Source organism: Jaculus jaculus, chromosome 1 (genome assembly GCF_020740685.1).
Source record: "Jaculus jaculus isolate mJacJac1 chromosome 1, mJacJac1.mat.Y.cur, whole genome shotgun sequence".
Classification (NCBI taxonomy): domain Eukaryota; kingdom Metazoa; phylum Chordata; class Mammalia; order Rodentia; family Dipodidae; genus Jaculus; species Jaculus jaculus.
Genome location: NC_059102.1, coordinates 67,087,289 through 67,104,884, shown reverse-complemented (window position 1 = coordinate 67,104,884; position 17,596 = coordinate 67,087,289). Strand labels below are relative to the sequence as shown.

At 36.9% G+C, this 17,596-nt stretch overlaps 1 protein-coding gene across 4 annotated transcripts in view; it reads right to left on the bottom strand.

Annotated features, from left to right (window-relative positions):
* The window catches only part of Vps13a (vacuolar protein sorting 13 homolog A), a 203,548-nt gene that overhangs the window by 177,835 nt on the left and 8,117 nt on the right, over positions 1-17,596 (bottom strand). For all 4 annotated transcript variants that reach the window (XM_045155616.1, XM_045155629.1, XM_045155618.1 and 1 more), the window contains exons 2-3: positions 10,067-10,110; positions 7,529-7,571 (exon numbers count right to left, since the gene is read on the bottom strand). In XM_045155616.1, the coding sequence (XP_045011551.1) occupies positions 7,529-7,571; positions 10,067-10,110 (87 nt within the window). The remainder of the gene's footprint in view (positions 1-7,528; positions 7,572-10,066; positions 10,111-17,596) is intronic.

Sequence of the window (17,596 nt, the reverse complement as noted above, 5' to 3'; positions counted from 1 at the left end):
CACACACACAGAGTTTCTTATGATGGCAGTGTTGCAGTCTGGCTCGCATTGCTGGTAGAAATCACCCAACCAAGAGCAGCTTCTGGGAAAACGAGTTTTATTTTGGCTTACAGGCTTGAGGGGAAGCTCCATGATGGCAGGGGAAAACGATGGCATGAGCAGAGGGTGGACATCACCCCCTGGCCAACATAAGGTGGACCATAGCAGGAGAGTGTGCCAAACACTGGCATGGGGAAACTGGCTTTAATACCCATAAGCCTGCCCCCAACAATACACTCCCTCCAGGAGGCGTTAATTCCCAAATCTCCATCAGCTGGGAACCTAGCATTCAGAACACCTGTTCATGGGGGACATCTGAATCAAACCACCACAGGCAGTAAATATTAAACTCAGGGCCTCTCAAAGGCCAAGCACATACTCTAATACAGATCTATACCCCTGTGATGATGAATCTTGAGGGTTAACTTGACAGGATTTAGAATCATGTAGGGGATTTAGAGTCATGTAGGACTCATCTGTAAGGGAGTAACTATATTAGGCTAACTAGGGAGGGAAGACAGACTATAAATAGGTGTAGAATGATCCCATGGACTAGGCTAAGCACTGAATAAAAAAGAGAAGGCAAGATGAGCACCAGCATTCATCTGTCTCTACTTCCTTACCATGGATGAAATGTGGCCAACCACCTCACTATCCTCCTACTACACCTTTCCCACCATGATGGGCTATATACTCAAACTGTGAGCCAAAATAAACTTTTCTTTTTTTTTTTTTTTTTTTTTAGTTTTTCGAGGTAGGGCCTCACTCTAGCTCAGGCTGACCTAGAGTTCACTATGTAGTCTCAGGATGGCCTTGAATTCAAGGCGATCCTCCTACTTCTGCCTCTCAAGTGCTGGGATTAAAGGCATGCACCACCACACCCAGCTCAAATTTACTTCTTTAAGCTGTTATTAGTCAGGTGTTTTATCACAGCAATGAGAAAATTAGCTAATACAATCCTCCACTCTTCCTAATACATTTTTAACTGTTCTTGAACTGAGGTTAAATTTACATATTCACAAGCATCACTGTATAATTTCACTGATTTTGGTATATATTTAAAAGACATTTTCTGTAATGTTGGTTAACAATGTAATAGTGGGATTATCCCATTATACCCAAATATACATTCATCAGATTAATAAATGAAGGCAAATATCCAATTTATAACATGGTTACAAGTATATAAAATTGAGACATGTAAATGATCAAAAAATTAGGATGTTATAGAGAAAAAAATAATTGTGGACACTAATGGTATACTACCTTTAAATTTAGGAGGGATAAGATAGAACCTGAGTCTTAGCAATGTCAGATGAAAATTTTCTGTGACATATGGTCTTATGCCAACTGTAAGTACAATACATAAACTTGTATATACTTCCATTTCATAATTTATGTGGACATTCAGAATACATGTTCCTTAGTGACATTACCACAGCTTCAGTAATATTATGTAAATTATACAACAGAAACAAATATATTAAAGACACTATCATAATCATTGTGCATGACACTTATGAAACTACAACATACTGCAAGAATCCTAACAATGTTTTAAAAACAGGTTGCAACTTTATAGTTAATTTATTTCTGTCCAAGCCATATACTTAAAAAAAAACCATAAACATGTAAAATAATCTGAAACAACAAATAATCCAGTAGTTCCTGAAAACCTGCAACAAATACAGCACAGTTTTCAAATGCATCCATGGCCACAGGGGGGGATATCCAGACCCTACTCATTATGTCATACATGTATCAATCAGAACACTGCAAAGACTGACATCTTAGAGACTTAGAAAATGTGAGTCAAAAACTCAGAAGTAACACTCTTTCAAGTTTCCCTCATTAATAGTTTTACTAACAATTTTTATATATGTTCAAAATATATTTTAATCATATTGTCTATAGACACTCTCTCCTGCCTGTACTCTCCCAGACCTCTTCTATTGAACCCATTCCTCCCTCCAACCCTCTATTATATTGATGTCTTTCTACATTTTATTTTTGCCTTCCTTTATCACATATGACATGTTGATGGATCCATTATTCTGCAGGTGACAACAGCCACTGTGAGGTTATGAATGCAAGGGCCACTATGTTTCCAGAGTACTACAATTCTGGAAAGCAATTCTCCCAATCCCTTGGCTCTCACACTCTTTCTGCCACCTGTTCCGAAAGTTCTCTGAGTCCTGGCAGGTGTCACAAAGATGTCACATTTAATGCTGAGTATTTAACTTTCTTTTCCTGGCATTTTGGTAAGTCTGAATCTCCCCTGTAGTCATATTTGAAAAGAGGTGGGTTGAGACCTCCAGTAGTACACTTTTGGCTGAGGTCAGTTTTGACCATCAAGGGTCTTCTGTGCTTCCATATGAATTTTAAGATTATTTTTTCTATTTCTGTGAAGAATGTTACTAGAATTTTGATTGGGATTGAATAAGATTTGTATATTACTTGTGGAATAATGGTTGAATTCTAGAGCATGAGAGATCTTCCTATCTTATGTCTTCTTCAATTTCTTTCTTCAATGCTTTAAGGTTTTTATTGTAGAATTACTTCCCTTCCTTGGTTAGGAATATTCTGAGAAGTATAGTTATTTTTGTAGCTAATGTAACTGTGATTTTCTTAATTGCTTTATGCACATATTTGTCATTGGTATATAAGAACTCTATGATTTGTATGTGCTATTTTTATACCCTATCACTTTGCTAAAAAGTGTTTCAAGCTCCAGTTTTCTAGTATAGTCAGTAGGGTCTCCTACATATATAATCATGCCATCTGCAATAAGGATAGTTTGATATATTCTTTAAATTTGAAAATACTTTTTCTCTTATCTTATTGTTCTAGCTAAGATTTCTAGTATTATGTTGAATTGCAGTAGGGAAAGTGGACAATCTTGTCTTGTTTAGAATTATCCATGAGAATGCTTCTAGCTTTTCTCCATTTAGTATGACACTGGCTATAGGTTTGTTGTATATAGCCTTTTTATGTAATATATATATATATTACATATATATTATATATATATTATATTATATATATATTATATATAATATATTATATATTATATATTATATATCATATATATGTGTGTGTATAAATATATTATATAATATATTATATATATAATATATTATATATATATTTGAAATATGTATCCCTAGTTTCCCCAATAGTTTTATCATGAAGAGACAATAAATTTTGTTGAAGGCTTTTTCTGTACCAAATGAGATGAGATAATCGTGTGATTTCTATTCTTAGGTCTGTTCATATGAAGTATTAAGTTTATTCATTTCTTTATGGTAAACCATCCCTGCCTGCATCTCTGAGATAAAGCCACTTGAATTCATTTCCAAGTATTTACTGAGAATTTTTGAGTTTAGGGCTGGACACATGGCTTAGAGGTTAAGAGCTTGCCTGTGAGGCCTAAGGACCCCAGTTTAAGGCTTAATTCCCCAGGACCCACGTTAGCAAGATGCACAAGGGGGTGCACGCATCTGGAGATCATTTGCAGTGGCTGGAGGACCTGACACACTCATATTCTCTCTCTCCTTCTCTCTCCCTCTCTGTCTCTCTCTGTGTCTGTTGCTCTCAAATAAATAATTTTTTTAAAAGTAGTATTTTTGAGTTTATAATCATCATAGATATTAGTCTATAGTTTTCTTTTTTGTTGTGTTTCCATCTGATTTTGTTATTAGTTTAATGGTGGCTTCATAGTTGGGGAACATTCACTTTCTCTATTTTATGGAATAATTTGAGAAGCAGTGTTCAGTAAATCGATGAAGGTCTGACAGAATTCTACAATGAACCTGACTATGCCTGGACGTTTTTGTGATTGGGAGATTTTAATTGCTGCTTCAATGACTTTGTTAGTTATAGATCAACTTAGATTATTTATCTCATCTTAGTCTAATATTGGTAGGTCATATGCATCAAGAAATGCATTATTTTCTCATTTATTTGCAAAGAGAAAGAGAGAATAAGTGCACCAGGGCCTTCCACCATTGCAACCAAACTGTGTATCTGGTTTTCCATAGGTACTGAGAAATTGAACCCAGGCCACTAGACCTTGCAAGCAAGTACCCTTACCCGCTTACTAAGCTATTTCTCAGCCACGCCCCCATCATTTATTTACTTTCAAATTTTCCAGTTGGGAAGAATATAGGTTATGATTTCACTGTGATAGAACTATACGTTATCATTCTCTCAGTTTTATTTTTTAATTACCTTTTTCATCTACCTTACTGAATAGTGTCTTTTCTCTCTTTCTTTTCATTTGGTTAATGGTTTGTCAATCTTGTTTATCTTTTCAAAAGACCAAGTCTTTGTTTCACTGGTTCTTTGAATTGTGGTTTTGTTTGTTTGTATTTCATTGTTTTCTACCATGATCTTATTTCTTTAGATCTGGCACTTTTAGAATGGATTATTTTTTCCTTGTTTTTTTCCATGACCTTTAGATACAGCATTATGGTTTTGTTTTTTCTTCTTTTTTTTTTTTTAAAAAAAAAAAATCAGATCTCTTTGCCTTAGTACTGAACACATTTACCAGTATAAACTTCCCTCTTAGGACTGCCTTCATTGTGTCCTGTAGGTTTTGGCATGTTGTATTTTCCTTTTCACTTATTCATTTTTTTATTTTTTTTATTTCTTTGATGGCCTATTTAGTGTCTGAGAGTGCAGTATTTGATCTCTAGGAGTGTGTTTTCTTTAGTTTGTCTTGCTAATTCCTAGCTTTACTGCATTGTGGTCAGACCCTCTGCTTACATATAAACAAAAATATTTTAAAAATACAAGAACTTATCTCAATTATCCTACATTTGTTGAAACTTGCTTTGTGTCCTAATATGTGATCTACTTTTAAAGTTGCCTGGGATGCTAATAATGTGTGTTATATGAAATGCTCTGTAAATGGCTGTTATGTCTGTTTGATCTCTGGTGTTTAATGTTATTTCTCTACTTATTTTCTATCTACAGGACCTCTCTACTGCTAGCAGTGAAGTAATGAATTTACCCATCCTTATTGTATTTGGACTTATCTGATTGTATAACTAGTACATTTGTTTTATAAAATTAGGTGTCCCTGTATTTAACACAGATACATTTAGAATTATAATTTCCTCTTGGTGAAATAAACCCTTGACTAGTAGGAAGTGACCTTCTTTACGTATTATTAATATTGAAGTCTATCTTGCTAGATATTAGAATAGCCACACCTACTTGTGTTCTAGTTTGATTAACTTGTAATATCTTTTTCTACTGCTAAGGTAATATCTGTCTTTGATGAAAAAGTTAGTTTTTGAAGGCAGAAATAGCATAGATCCTGTTTCTGATCCTGCTTGTTAGTCTTGTCTTTTGATTAGGGAATTGAGCTCATTAATACTCATATTATTTAAAAGTAGGTGTTAAGCTTATTATGTTGATGATTTGGGAAAGTTTCATGTGTTCTTGATCTTCATTTGATTAACAGCTATTCTAGCTTTGGTTTTTGTTGTTACCTCCTGTAGCTTCTTGAGGATGTTTGTATTGTTTTGTTTTGTTTTTCAAGGCAAAATCTCATGTTAGCCCAGGCTGATTCGAAACTCACTTTGCAGTTCCCAGCTGGCCTTGAACTCACAGTGATCATCCTACTTCTGCCACCATGCAAGGCTTTATACTTCTCTTGAAAGTGGGGTATCCCGCTGGGTATTTTCTGTAGGGCTGGCTTAGTACTCATGAAGTTCTTTAGCCTTTTTCTATCAGGTAACATTTATCTTTCTTTACTGTGAAAGATAATTTTTCTAGGTATAGTAATCTGGGGTGGCAGATGTTGTTTTTCAATCCTTGAAAATCATCACTTTACATACTCCTGGCTTTTAGTGTTTCCACTGAAAAACTGCCTTTGTATGTGACAAGATGTTTCTCTCTTGCAGCTCTTAGTACCTGATCTTGGTTCTGTTTATTTACTTGCTGTTTTAAATATAATGTGACATGGAGAATTGCATTTCTGATCCTGACTATTTGGAGTTCTGCATGTCCCTTTTACCTAGATAAAAATTGGGAAATTTTCTTGTATAAGTTTATTAAAACTGTTTTCTTAACATTGGTCTGAAGTTCTCCTTCTTGTATGCCCATATTTAGACAGTCTTTTCAAGGTGTCACAAATTTCTCTTCTGTTCCATTTATTTATTTCTTAGAACTTTTCATTAGTTTTGACTAACTGATCCAATTCCTCTACTTTTGCTTCAAGGCCTAATAGTCTTCTACTTAATCCATGCTATTGGTGAGGCTTTCTATGAAGATTTTGTTTGAATTATTGTATTTTATTTTTCATTTCCATTTTTATCCCAGATTGGTTTTTATTCAGGATTTCTCTCGTTATTATACAGTTTTATTTATATTGTGGTTAAGGTTAGACCTCTTCATTTATCTAGTTGTTTGTTTCCTTCTTAAACTTATTCAGGACTGTACTCATATATTTACTAGTGTCTTCTTTGAGCTCTTTGTACTCCTTGTCTGCAATATTCTCTAGAAAGTTCTCAATGGCTGTCCTCTGCTATGGCCTTGGCATTCCTTGAAAAAGACATACTGGCCTGGTATTTCTGTTACATTGAGACTTTCTACCTGCAGTAGTGCACTAGTCTGCTTTTTCTGCCACTTCTGTGTTGACAGTACTTGGAGCGGTACTTCTTTGTATTAACTGTTCATTCTTTGCTCTGCTTTGTGGTGATCAGAGTTCAATCTTGGAGGTGCTTGGTACTGCTTCATGAATGAGACGATCTCACATGCAGCTGAGCTGGACATTATACTTGGCCCCCAGATCACATGGGAACTCTGGTGTCTCCTGCTATGCAGGGAAAAGGATGTCTACAGGAATCTGAATGTCGGAACTCTGATGAAGTCCCATACACAATGGATAGATTGCCCTCCACAGGATGAAGGGGAAAGGATTCCTACAGGAAATCCAGCTGTTGGAATGTAAGCATCCCATCCCAACTGGGTCCTAACCAAGATGTCAGGTCCTGTGTATATAAAAGGCAGAGTATTTCTAAAAGGATCCTTCTGCTGGAACTTAAGTTTTAATGTCCCATTCTAACTGCCAGGTACTGTGAACTATGTAGGATGAAGGGCACAGGGTTTTTAAAGAAATACAACTTCTGGAACTCACACATACCTGTCCCAGTCAAGATGGCAAGTTCTGTGTTCAAGGGTCAAGAGGACAGAGTTTTTAATCAGGACCCAGTTGCTGGAGCTTACATAAGTTTGTTGCTTGATTATCAATTTTAAGACCTAATAAGATATGTGATTTCTAAATAACATAGACAGTAATTACTGGGCAATATAGCAATATTTTAGATTATACAACTAAACCCTACATAAATAAGACTACACAATTACTGTATTTTCAATTAGTGGTTAGAAACATTGGGAAGAACCTAATGTAAAGATAATACATTGTACTAATTGAATGTTCATCAAGAAGAACATACCAGTAATAAATATGACTTACCTATATGACCAACTTTAACTTTGAATGGTACATCCAGTTGACTCTGCAAAGATAAATAAGTAAATAAATATGCAAATAATTGGTATATGTAAAGCTCAACAATATAATTTCCTTTTTCATCCCAAAATGATTTAAAGGGTTTTTAATAACTTTGTTTATTCCTATTAACATTACTGATTTAAATTTATTAATATAATTTTCATATTATCCAAGGCAAAAAATTTTAGAGACTTTTCCTTTTCTAAACGAATGGTGGCAAGGGTCTAGGTTAATACTAAAGAGAGAGCTACCCATATCAGACTCATTAACACATTTATATTAATTGTTTTGTAAGGGTAGATTTTCAAATGTCAGTTTGTACTTTTAATGAAATTTACATTTTGTTTCACAAAATTGACATTTTATAATACAATATTTTCAAAAGTACTTCTCTTTATTCACCAAGGGAAAGGACAGACTAAGCGGATATGAAAAAAGTGGATACTCAGTTGTAAAATATACAAAGTTGGACTTTGTCTTGTTTCATATGTAAAACTTTACCTAAGATCAATCAAAACCTAAACAAAAAAAGCTACACATATAAAAAAGAAAAAATCTTCATGTAAACTGGAAAGCTACATTTATAAAAGAGAAAAGATAATCTTCCTATAAGCAGAAAAGCTACATCTAAAAAAGAGAAAATCTCAGGCTGAAAAGAGGGCTTAGCGGTTAAGCGCTTGCCTGTGAAGCCTACGGACTCCGGTTCGAGGCTCGATTCCCCAGGACCCATGTTAGCCAGATGCACAAGGGGGCACGTGCATCTGGAGTTTGTTTGCAGTGGCTGGAAGCCCTGGAGCATCCATTCTCTCTTTCTCTCTGCCTGTTTCTCTCTGCCTGTCACTCTCAAATAGATAGGAATAAACAAAAATAAAATTTTTTTAAAAAAGAGAAAATCTCCATGACATCAGATTTCATAATCTGTGGATGTAACAAAAACATAAGCAATTTAAAAAATAGATGAAGTAGCCTTTATCAAAAGAAAGAAAGAATAAGAAACTAAACAGACTGACAAAAAATGTGGTATAGAGTGAGTGAAATATTGCTCAGCTATAAAAAAAAAATTATACCCTGATCATGTTACAATGTGGAAACACTATACCACATGAAATAATCTAGAAACTAATGGGCAAATACAACATGGTACCTCTGTGTGTATATACAGTGTGGTGGGGTGGGGACTGTAGCAAGTGATGTATGCATGTGTGTGCAGATGTGTGCACCCAATGAATACATGCATGCAGGGGCCAAGTGAATGAATGTTAGGTGTCTTCCTCTATCACACATCAGTGTACTCCCTTGAATCAGAGAACAGAGTATCTCTGAACTAGAGCTATCATTTTCACAAAGCCCCAGCAATTCATCACTTACTGTCCTCAACTCCCCACAGAACTAATAATAAAGGCACACATGGACACACCAATATGTTAACTTGGGTGTTAAAGAATTGAACTCAGGGCAAATCAGATCCTTTTTGACCCTCATGGTTGCTGAGCAAGCACTTGTATCCACTGAGCTCATCCTCAACATGATACTTTTTATATGAAGTACCTAGAATAAACAAATTTTTGGAGGTAGAGAAAAGGGATTTGGAAATGACTAATAAGTACAGAATTGCAATGTATTATGAGAAAAAATTCAGGGCCAATGAACAGAGGAAATGGAAGCTATTAATGGTTATAGTGTTTCTTTTGGGGATGTGATAAAATTGTAAAAATAGATACTGTGAAAAGAACACAAGATTGTGAATACAATTCATGCTATGGTATTGAACACATTAAAAGGTTTAAAAAAAATCTTGATGGTAGTGACTATTGGGGAAACTCAAAATCATTAAAATAAAGAGAAATAACTGCTGAGTGTTCAGCACTAAATGACCCGCATCTTTATCACAACCTTCATGACTCAGGAATGTTACAGAAGAGGCAACAAAAAGAATGTAAAAATAAAACAGCGGGAGGGAGGTGCTTCATAAAGCTGCCTTTTAGAAACAAAATAGCCACTGCATTCATGACCTCACAGCAAGTGGTATTACTTGCAGAAAACCTGCTTAATATAGGGCTCAACCATAGGACATCATGGATGGTAGAGGAAGGCTAAAAAAAAAAAAAGATATCAAAATAGAAAAAGGACTAGTTGGAAAGACAGGGTTCAGTGAAAATAAGGTGAAGGACAAAAGACAAAAGAAAGAAATGGGAGGGGATTGGGCTCAAAAATACATCATGTACATGTATTAATATTACCAATAAAGTTTTAAAAAATTATGAAAACAGCTGGAAGAGGAGTTGAGCACTAAGTTAAAACCATATGAAATAAATATACAAATATTTTAAGTGATAAAAATGTACTGCCTTTCTATTTTAGGGGGATTACATCTCTATTTTGAAAAGGTCACATTTTATAAACATAACTTTCAAAGTTTTTCTCAAATAGGTAATTGGGAGCAAGTTAGAAAGAATTAAATCAAATGCACTAATATGAATATTTATCATGAAAACCTACCAAGGCATTTTCTTTAATCACAAGATTTTTGAGGACCACAGCACCTAAAAAAAAGTAAAAGTAAACTTGAAACATTCAACTAGTTTCATTTTAGGTAGTTAAATGTACTTCATTCATAAGTTCCATGCTACAGAAAAATAATCAAATGTAATGTACCCAACAGAAAATGAATTGTATGTTTTTAATTGTCTACCTTCACTCTTCCATACAGTCTAATAGGGCTTAAACAAAATTTCACTTGACATATAATGCTATTTATACAGATTTAACTTCATTTTAATATACATGACATTTCATAATTATACAAATAATCTAAAAACACTATGACACAATTTCAATAAAGTTTTTTATTTAAATATAACTAGCAATGGATAGTTTGAAAAGAAATTATAAAAATGAAAAGTAAACAAAGATATACAATTAACATCCAAATTCAAGCAGAAAAAAACAAAAATAAAAACAATAAAATGTCTAAGAACTACCAGTCAATTATAAAAGTTCCAGTGTATAACTAAAAAGAATGCTAACAGGTTAAATGGGAGAGAAGAGAGTAAGAGAGAAAGAGAGGAGAGAAAATAAAGGCTGAAAAATTTCAAATATTAATGATACAGGTAGCATCATATTCAAGAAGGTCAAAGACCACCAAGTTGGAGGAAAGACAAAACAATATCTCAAAGACAAGGAAAATCTTGAAAAAAAAAAAGCAGAAGCCAGACATGGTGACACCTGCTTGTATCTTATTATTTGGGAGGCAGAGACAGTAAGATCACATGTTCTCAGTCAGTCTAGGCCACATAAGACCCTGTGGGGAAGAAGAAGGGAAAAGAAGAAAAGCAGCAGCAGCAGCAAACAAACCTACGTCCCTATAGAGATAACAATGTGGGAATGACCATCAGTCACTGTGGTGGTCTGATTCAGGTGCCCCCATAAACTTAGGTATTCCGAATGCTAGGTTCCAGCTGATGGAGATTTAGGAATTAATGACTCCTGGAGGCAGTATTGCTGGAGGCGGGCTTATGGGTATTACAGCCAGTTTCCCCTTGCCAGTGTTTGGGACACTCTGCTGTTGCTGTTGTCCACCTGATGTTGGCCAAGAGATGATGTCCATCCTCTGCTTATGCCATAGTTTTCCATGCCATAATGGACCTTCCCCTCAAGCCAAAATAAGCCTTTTTTTTCCCCACAAGCTGCTCTTGGTCAGGTGATTTCTGCCAACAATGCAAACATGACTGCAACAGTCACACGATCTTTACTTAAAATGCTGAAAATGTACAACAACCAACCTGTACTACTATACTCACTTTGTCCTCAAAAGTGAAAGGCAAAGGAAGTAACATACCTCAGAAGACATTCTAGGAAGCACAAGCTCTTATTCTCTCAAGGAAACAAGCTGACAACAGACTGACCAAAATAATAATGGCAACTCTGACACTGCTTAAGAATTTACAGTGGGCCAGCTAGCCTGGTTTACACAGTAGTAAACAAGACCCTGCCTCAAACAAAATGGCCAGAGTGTCGGGCGTGGGGAGGTAGGAAGATTGCCGTGAGGTCAAGGTAAGCCTGGGCTAGAGTGAAAACTTACCTTGAAAAATCAAAAACAAACAAACGGGGGGGGGGGGGGGGGGGGGGGGGGGGGAGGGAAGCAGCCAGAAAGAATGAACACCTAGTTGACCACCACATGCCATGTGTGCTATGGCACATGGACATCCATACACACTCATCTGTATATGTACACACATACACACACACACACACACATACACAATGAAAATAAGTAAATAACTTTAAAAAGAATCTACAGCATCCAAAGAAATACACAACTTATAAAAAATAAAAAAGGCCACAGTCAAAGACAGAAGGAAATTTCATGATTGTTTAGCTCCCCATGAGATAAAAAGAGAACAGTGGAACTTGTTTACAATGCTCCCATCTGCCTAGGGACTGCTTAAAAAGTCAAGTTTTGTTCTCATATGACTCAGAGCTAATGTGGAACAGTATCTCTCAGAATTTGTCTGTCTAATGAAAAGTCAATGTAAGCAATAGCAAACACCTCACACATGTAAGAGCTGAGGGGCAGAGAACTACAAAAGGAAGCGCTAAAGCCCTAAGACAAAACAGAAGTGAAATTCAATGGGGCATTAGATGTAAAATCAGATATACATATGACAGAATTAAAGAAAAAAACACATACATTGGGCAAGGCATAATGCCAGCACTACTTAAAAGGCCTTAAGCCTTCACTTAGGGCTAATAGTTAAGGTTTAATCAACAACCAAGTTTTCAAATACTAAGAGAGGAGACTCTCTTCAAATGCCCAATTTCAATAAAAGATCCCAAGGTACACCAAGAAAGAGAAAAGCAAAGTCTACTCAAAAAGACAAAAAAAAAAAAAAAAAAAAATCCTTGAGAAACACAGCCTAAAGAAATGCAGGCTCAGAATCCCTGTATGGTGTTTCAAGCCTTTAATACCAACACTCTCTTGAGGCTGACAAAGGAGGTTCCCTGTGAGTTCAAGGCCAACCTGGGCAAAAATGAGACCTTACCTCAAAGAAAGAAAGAACAAGGGGGGAGGAAGGGTCAGTGAATGAGTGATGAATATGAGATGGCCTTCTAAGAAGCCCCAGAAAACAAGATTTAGCATCCTTTCATGATTTGAAAATACCAGACAAAGAATAAAAAAAAAAACTAGCTCAACATAATAAAGACCATGAAAAACACAGCTGACACTATCTTCAACAGTGAAAGCCTAAAGCCCTTTCCTGTAAGAGCATAAGATAAGAAAGCCTACTTTTGTTATTTTTATCAACACAGCACAAGCCTACACACAAAATAAATAAATAAAAGACCTATCCAAAGCAATTTGGCAAGGAAAAGAAATAAAAATGTAAAAATGCACCCAAACTGTAAAGACACAAAATTATTTCACTTCACAAATAGCCTGATCTCATATAGAGAAAATTCTGAATCATTAAAGAAATACTAAATAAATACATCCACAATAGTATTGTTGGACACAAAATAAATACCCCAAAATTAGTTGTTACCATACACTAACAATAAGCAATAAATAAAGGAAATGGAAAATTTAATTACACCAAAAATATTAGAAATGAGCTAAGGAGGCTGACCTGTACATTAAAAACTGCGAGACACATCAGAGAGAGGCCTAATTTCTAGAATCTACAAAGAACTCAAAAACCTAAACAATCAAGTCAAACAACCCACTCACAAATGGGGCAGAGAACTGCACAAGGAGTTCTCAGAGGAAGAAATACAAATGATAAACACACACTTAAAATGTTCAACATCTCTAATCATCAGGGAAATGCAGATAAAAACAACTATGAGATTGCACCTTGCCCCAGTAAGGATAGCAAACATTCAAAAATTTAATGACAGTAAATGCTGGCAAGGTTGTGGAGAAATAGCAACCCTCATACACTGTTGGTGGGAATGCAAGCTGGTACAACAACCATGGAAAGAAATACGGAGATGCTTAAAAAAGATGACTATAGTGGTACCAACAGACCCAGTTATTCCCTTACTGGGCATTTATCCTAAAAGCTCCATGGCCCAGCTCAGAGATATTTGCTCAACCATGTTTATAGCTACTCAATTCAAAATGGCTAAGAGCCAGAATCAACCCAGATATCCACCATTAGATGAATGAATAACTAAGATGTGGTATATCAACACAATGGAATTCTATGCAGCAGTAAGGAAAAAATGACACAATGAAATTTGAAGAAAAGTGGTCAAACTTGGAACAGATCGTTTCTCAGCAAACTTACCCAATCACAGAAAGATAATTATCTCATGGTCTCACTCATCTGTGGCTCCTAACCTGAATCTGTCCATGATACTGACATACCTAATAAACATCTCGAGGACTGGACAATAGGGATGGTGGAATGGGAGGGGCAAGAGCGAGGGACAAAAAACTGGACCCAAATGGAAATGGTACCATAAAATCCTTACATCCTGAAAAACATACTAAAGAGTCAAACCTTCATCAGGTACTAAGATAGAATACCTGATTCATAGGGGCCTGGAGAGGGTAGGATAAAGACTATCCTCAATTATCTCCTGTTTCTCTCTCTCTCTTTTCTCTCTTTCTCTTCTATATTACCTATATTTTTTTCTTTCTTCTTCTCCCTTTGCAATGACCTGTAACTCCCAGTACCAGCATGTGGGTAACATCCACAATGACCTGTTGATCAGAGACATCTAAAAGGCTTCCCAAAAGAAGGCAGAATTCTGTCAGAGTACTTGATGACCCACCAAAGGTTAATGGTAAGACCCTACTGCCAAAGACACCATATGCTGCTGGGTCAGAACATGAAGTGACCTAGCTGGAAACTGGAAAAGAGTCAATCCCCAGACAGTCAGCTTGTCTAGTGCCAGAAGGTGTTACATGAGCAACTGGGGGGAAATGACTAACATCTGTCTAAGCAACTCATGATCTACACTACTCAATAGCAATCAGCCTGATGTGATGCTCACACAAGTGCAATAGTGGCACACAGCCATGGTGGGTTACCAGCTGCTTTTGATTTTGCTAGCAGATCTTTTCAGTGGAATGGAACCCATACCTGGAATGGGGAAACAAGTCAGAACCATATCAAAAAATGAGCCTTTCTCCAATATCAAGCTAACGTCAAAAGTGGGCAACAAGAGGGCCTACACCTATTAAATTCTCTTTAAAACAATAATGGGTATCCATGTATCTTGCACTGACCTAACTCTCTGTTGGAGGATTTTCTTCTCTTTTTCAGATGGATGCAGAACCTGAGGAGAGAATCAGCACATTGCATCTCACCTGGGTACCAGCTGAAGCCACAGAGTTAGTGAGGTAATGAGCAAGAGATGCTTTCTCAATGAACCTGGTACCAGCACAAGGGAGAAGGAGACAGACACAGAGAAAACTCACCTCCTACTGAATCAGACATCCAGAGACACATAGACTCCCAAGACCTCCCATCACTTAAATAGTCCTAAAATGAACCCAACATGACTCAGGGAAATTCACGAAAGAGGGGGCAGAAAGACTGTTAGAGCCATGAGTTGGGTCATTATGCACAGACATTGCCTTTCCCTCATAACTGAAGGCCACCCCACAATGCGACATCCACAGTTTGCATGGTGGGTGGGTGGGGGGCAACAGGGAGAAGGCTAATGATAGTACTATCCTGGCTGTATACATCCTATATGCATAACTAATAAAAATAATAATGAACCAAGGATGAAGAGATGGCTTAGAGGTTAAGGTGCTTGCCTGAAAAGCCTAAGGACCTAGGTTTGATTTCCAGTACCCACATAAGCCAGATGTACAAGGTGGCACACACTTCTGGAGTTCATTTGCAGTAGCAAGAGGCCCTGGCACACATCCATTCTCTTCTTTATTTGCCCGCTCGCGCGCGCGCGCACACACTCTCTCTTTCTCTCTCTCTCTCTCTCAAATTAAATTAAATTAAATTAAATTAAGTGGTGTGCTTAGAGGAAGGTATAAAACAGAAAGACATGAAAGATACAGTTTATCATAGTAAAGTTCAAGCAAGTTTGAAGTTATTGGCACAGAGACCAGTTTTAGGTCACTTAAGTTACAATTACGAAGATCACCACCATTAAGTATGGGCCAACACTGAACAATGGAAATGATTCACTGAAGGTGAGTCACTGAACAGAGAAGGCTTGAAGGAAGACTAGTGAAAGAGTGCTGCTCTTCAAGATCAAGCATATTCCCCCTACCCCACTTAAATTTACAAATCTGGCTATACCACGCACTTGGTACTAGTTTTAGAAGCATGGAAAAGGCAGGGAAGCAGGTCATAAAGTGTACACAGTTCCAGGACCACTGCTAGAACGTGGCATGTAAGCAGGGCTAAAATCCCTGTGTGGCAGGTGGCAAGTAATGTCATTGTATGGAGCTATGAGGATGAGCCATGGTTTACAGTGTAGACCCAAGGATGTTTTGGATCTACCAGGACTGTAGAACTACTGCCATGAAGAGCTGCTTGTCCAGGATGGAGTTTTCCCCAGGCTGCTCAGCACAGCTGAAGGTACAAAGTTAGGATCTGGAGATGTCTTCATCATTGGTTATAGATGTTGGACTTGGAACTGCAGAAGCTTGATGCTTGCTTATTGGTTATTGATTTTGCATTGGTCCAGAACTCTCCTTGTTATACATTTTTGCAATGGAAATGTTTACACTTGCCATTTAGTCTGTGTTGGAAGTGTGTAACTTGAGTGCATGTTTTTGTTGTTGTTGGTTTGTTTTTCTGTTTGTTTTTGCTTTGTTTTTTTCATGTTAGGGTCTCTCTAGCCCAAGCTGATCTGGAATTCACTACATAGTCTCAGAATGGCCTAGAACTCACGGCGACTCTCCTACCTCTACTTCCCAAGTGATGGGATTAAAGACATGTGCCACCACACCCAGTTTTGATTTTGTAAGTCTCACAGTAAGACAATCTTGAATCTCAGGTGAGACTTTGTACTTTTGTACAATGTTAAAGTTGGTAAAGACTGTGGGGACTTTTGGAGTTAAACTAAGTACATTTTGCATTGTGAAATGATCATGAGTCTATGGGAGTTAGGGGTGGAATGTGGTGGCTTGAATGTTAATAACCCCATATATACTCAGATATTTTTGATTAGGATTGAGCTTCCTATTTAAGCTTAGTAGGCAGAGCCCTGTTAGAGGTGTGTCACTGCAGGCTGATCGTGAATCCAGCCATACTTGGTGTGTAAAGTGCCAGTCTGAGCTCTGTTTGTGCTTCCTGGTGTGGCTTCTCTCTCTCTGCTGTGGGTGCTAAAGTGAGCCAGATTCCCAAAGCTCCATGATGGTGCTTCTTCTGAAATTTGTAAGCCTGAAATAAACCCTTTTCCCCTAAAAGCTGGTCATATGTTTGTCCCAGGAATAAAAAGGTAACTGTAACAACTCCCTAATGTTCTAACCACTTAACATTTCTGGTATTGGAACAATCCCAAAGCTTAACTAGGAACTCCACCCTAAATCACCTAATTAATATAAAGTCAAGTTACCATGAGGCCTCACTATGTGTAACAAAAGCCACTTGTACCATAGGAAGCTTCATGGATTTTAGAAGAGCTTTGTGATAGGAACCAAAAACAAACATAAAACATATTATCATAATACAGATATAAACCCTGTATGAATAAGCATATTAAATGTGAATGACCTGCACATATAATTAAACAACAGAAAATAGCAAAGTGCATGCATTAAGATAAGCCAAATATAAGCCAGGTACAAAATCCTTGCTTTAAATACAAAGATGTGGACTGGAGAGATGGCATAGTGGTTAAGCGCTTGCCTGTGAAGCCTAAGGACCCTGGTTCAAGGCTCAATTCCCCAGGACCCACGTTAGCCAGATACACAAGGGAGGGCACGCGTCTGGAGTTCATTTGCAATGGCTGGAAGCCCTGGCACACCCATTCTCTCTCTCTCTTCCTCTGCCTCTTTCTCTCTCCATCTGTCACTCTCAAATAAATTTAAAAAAAAAAAAAAAA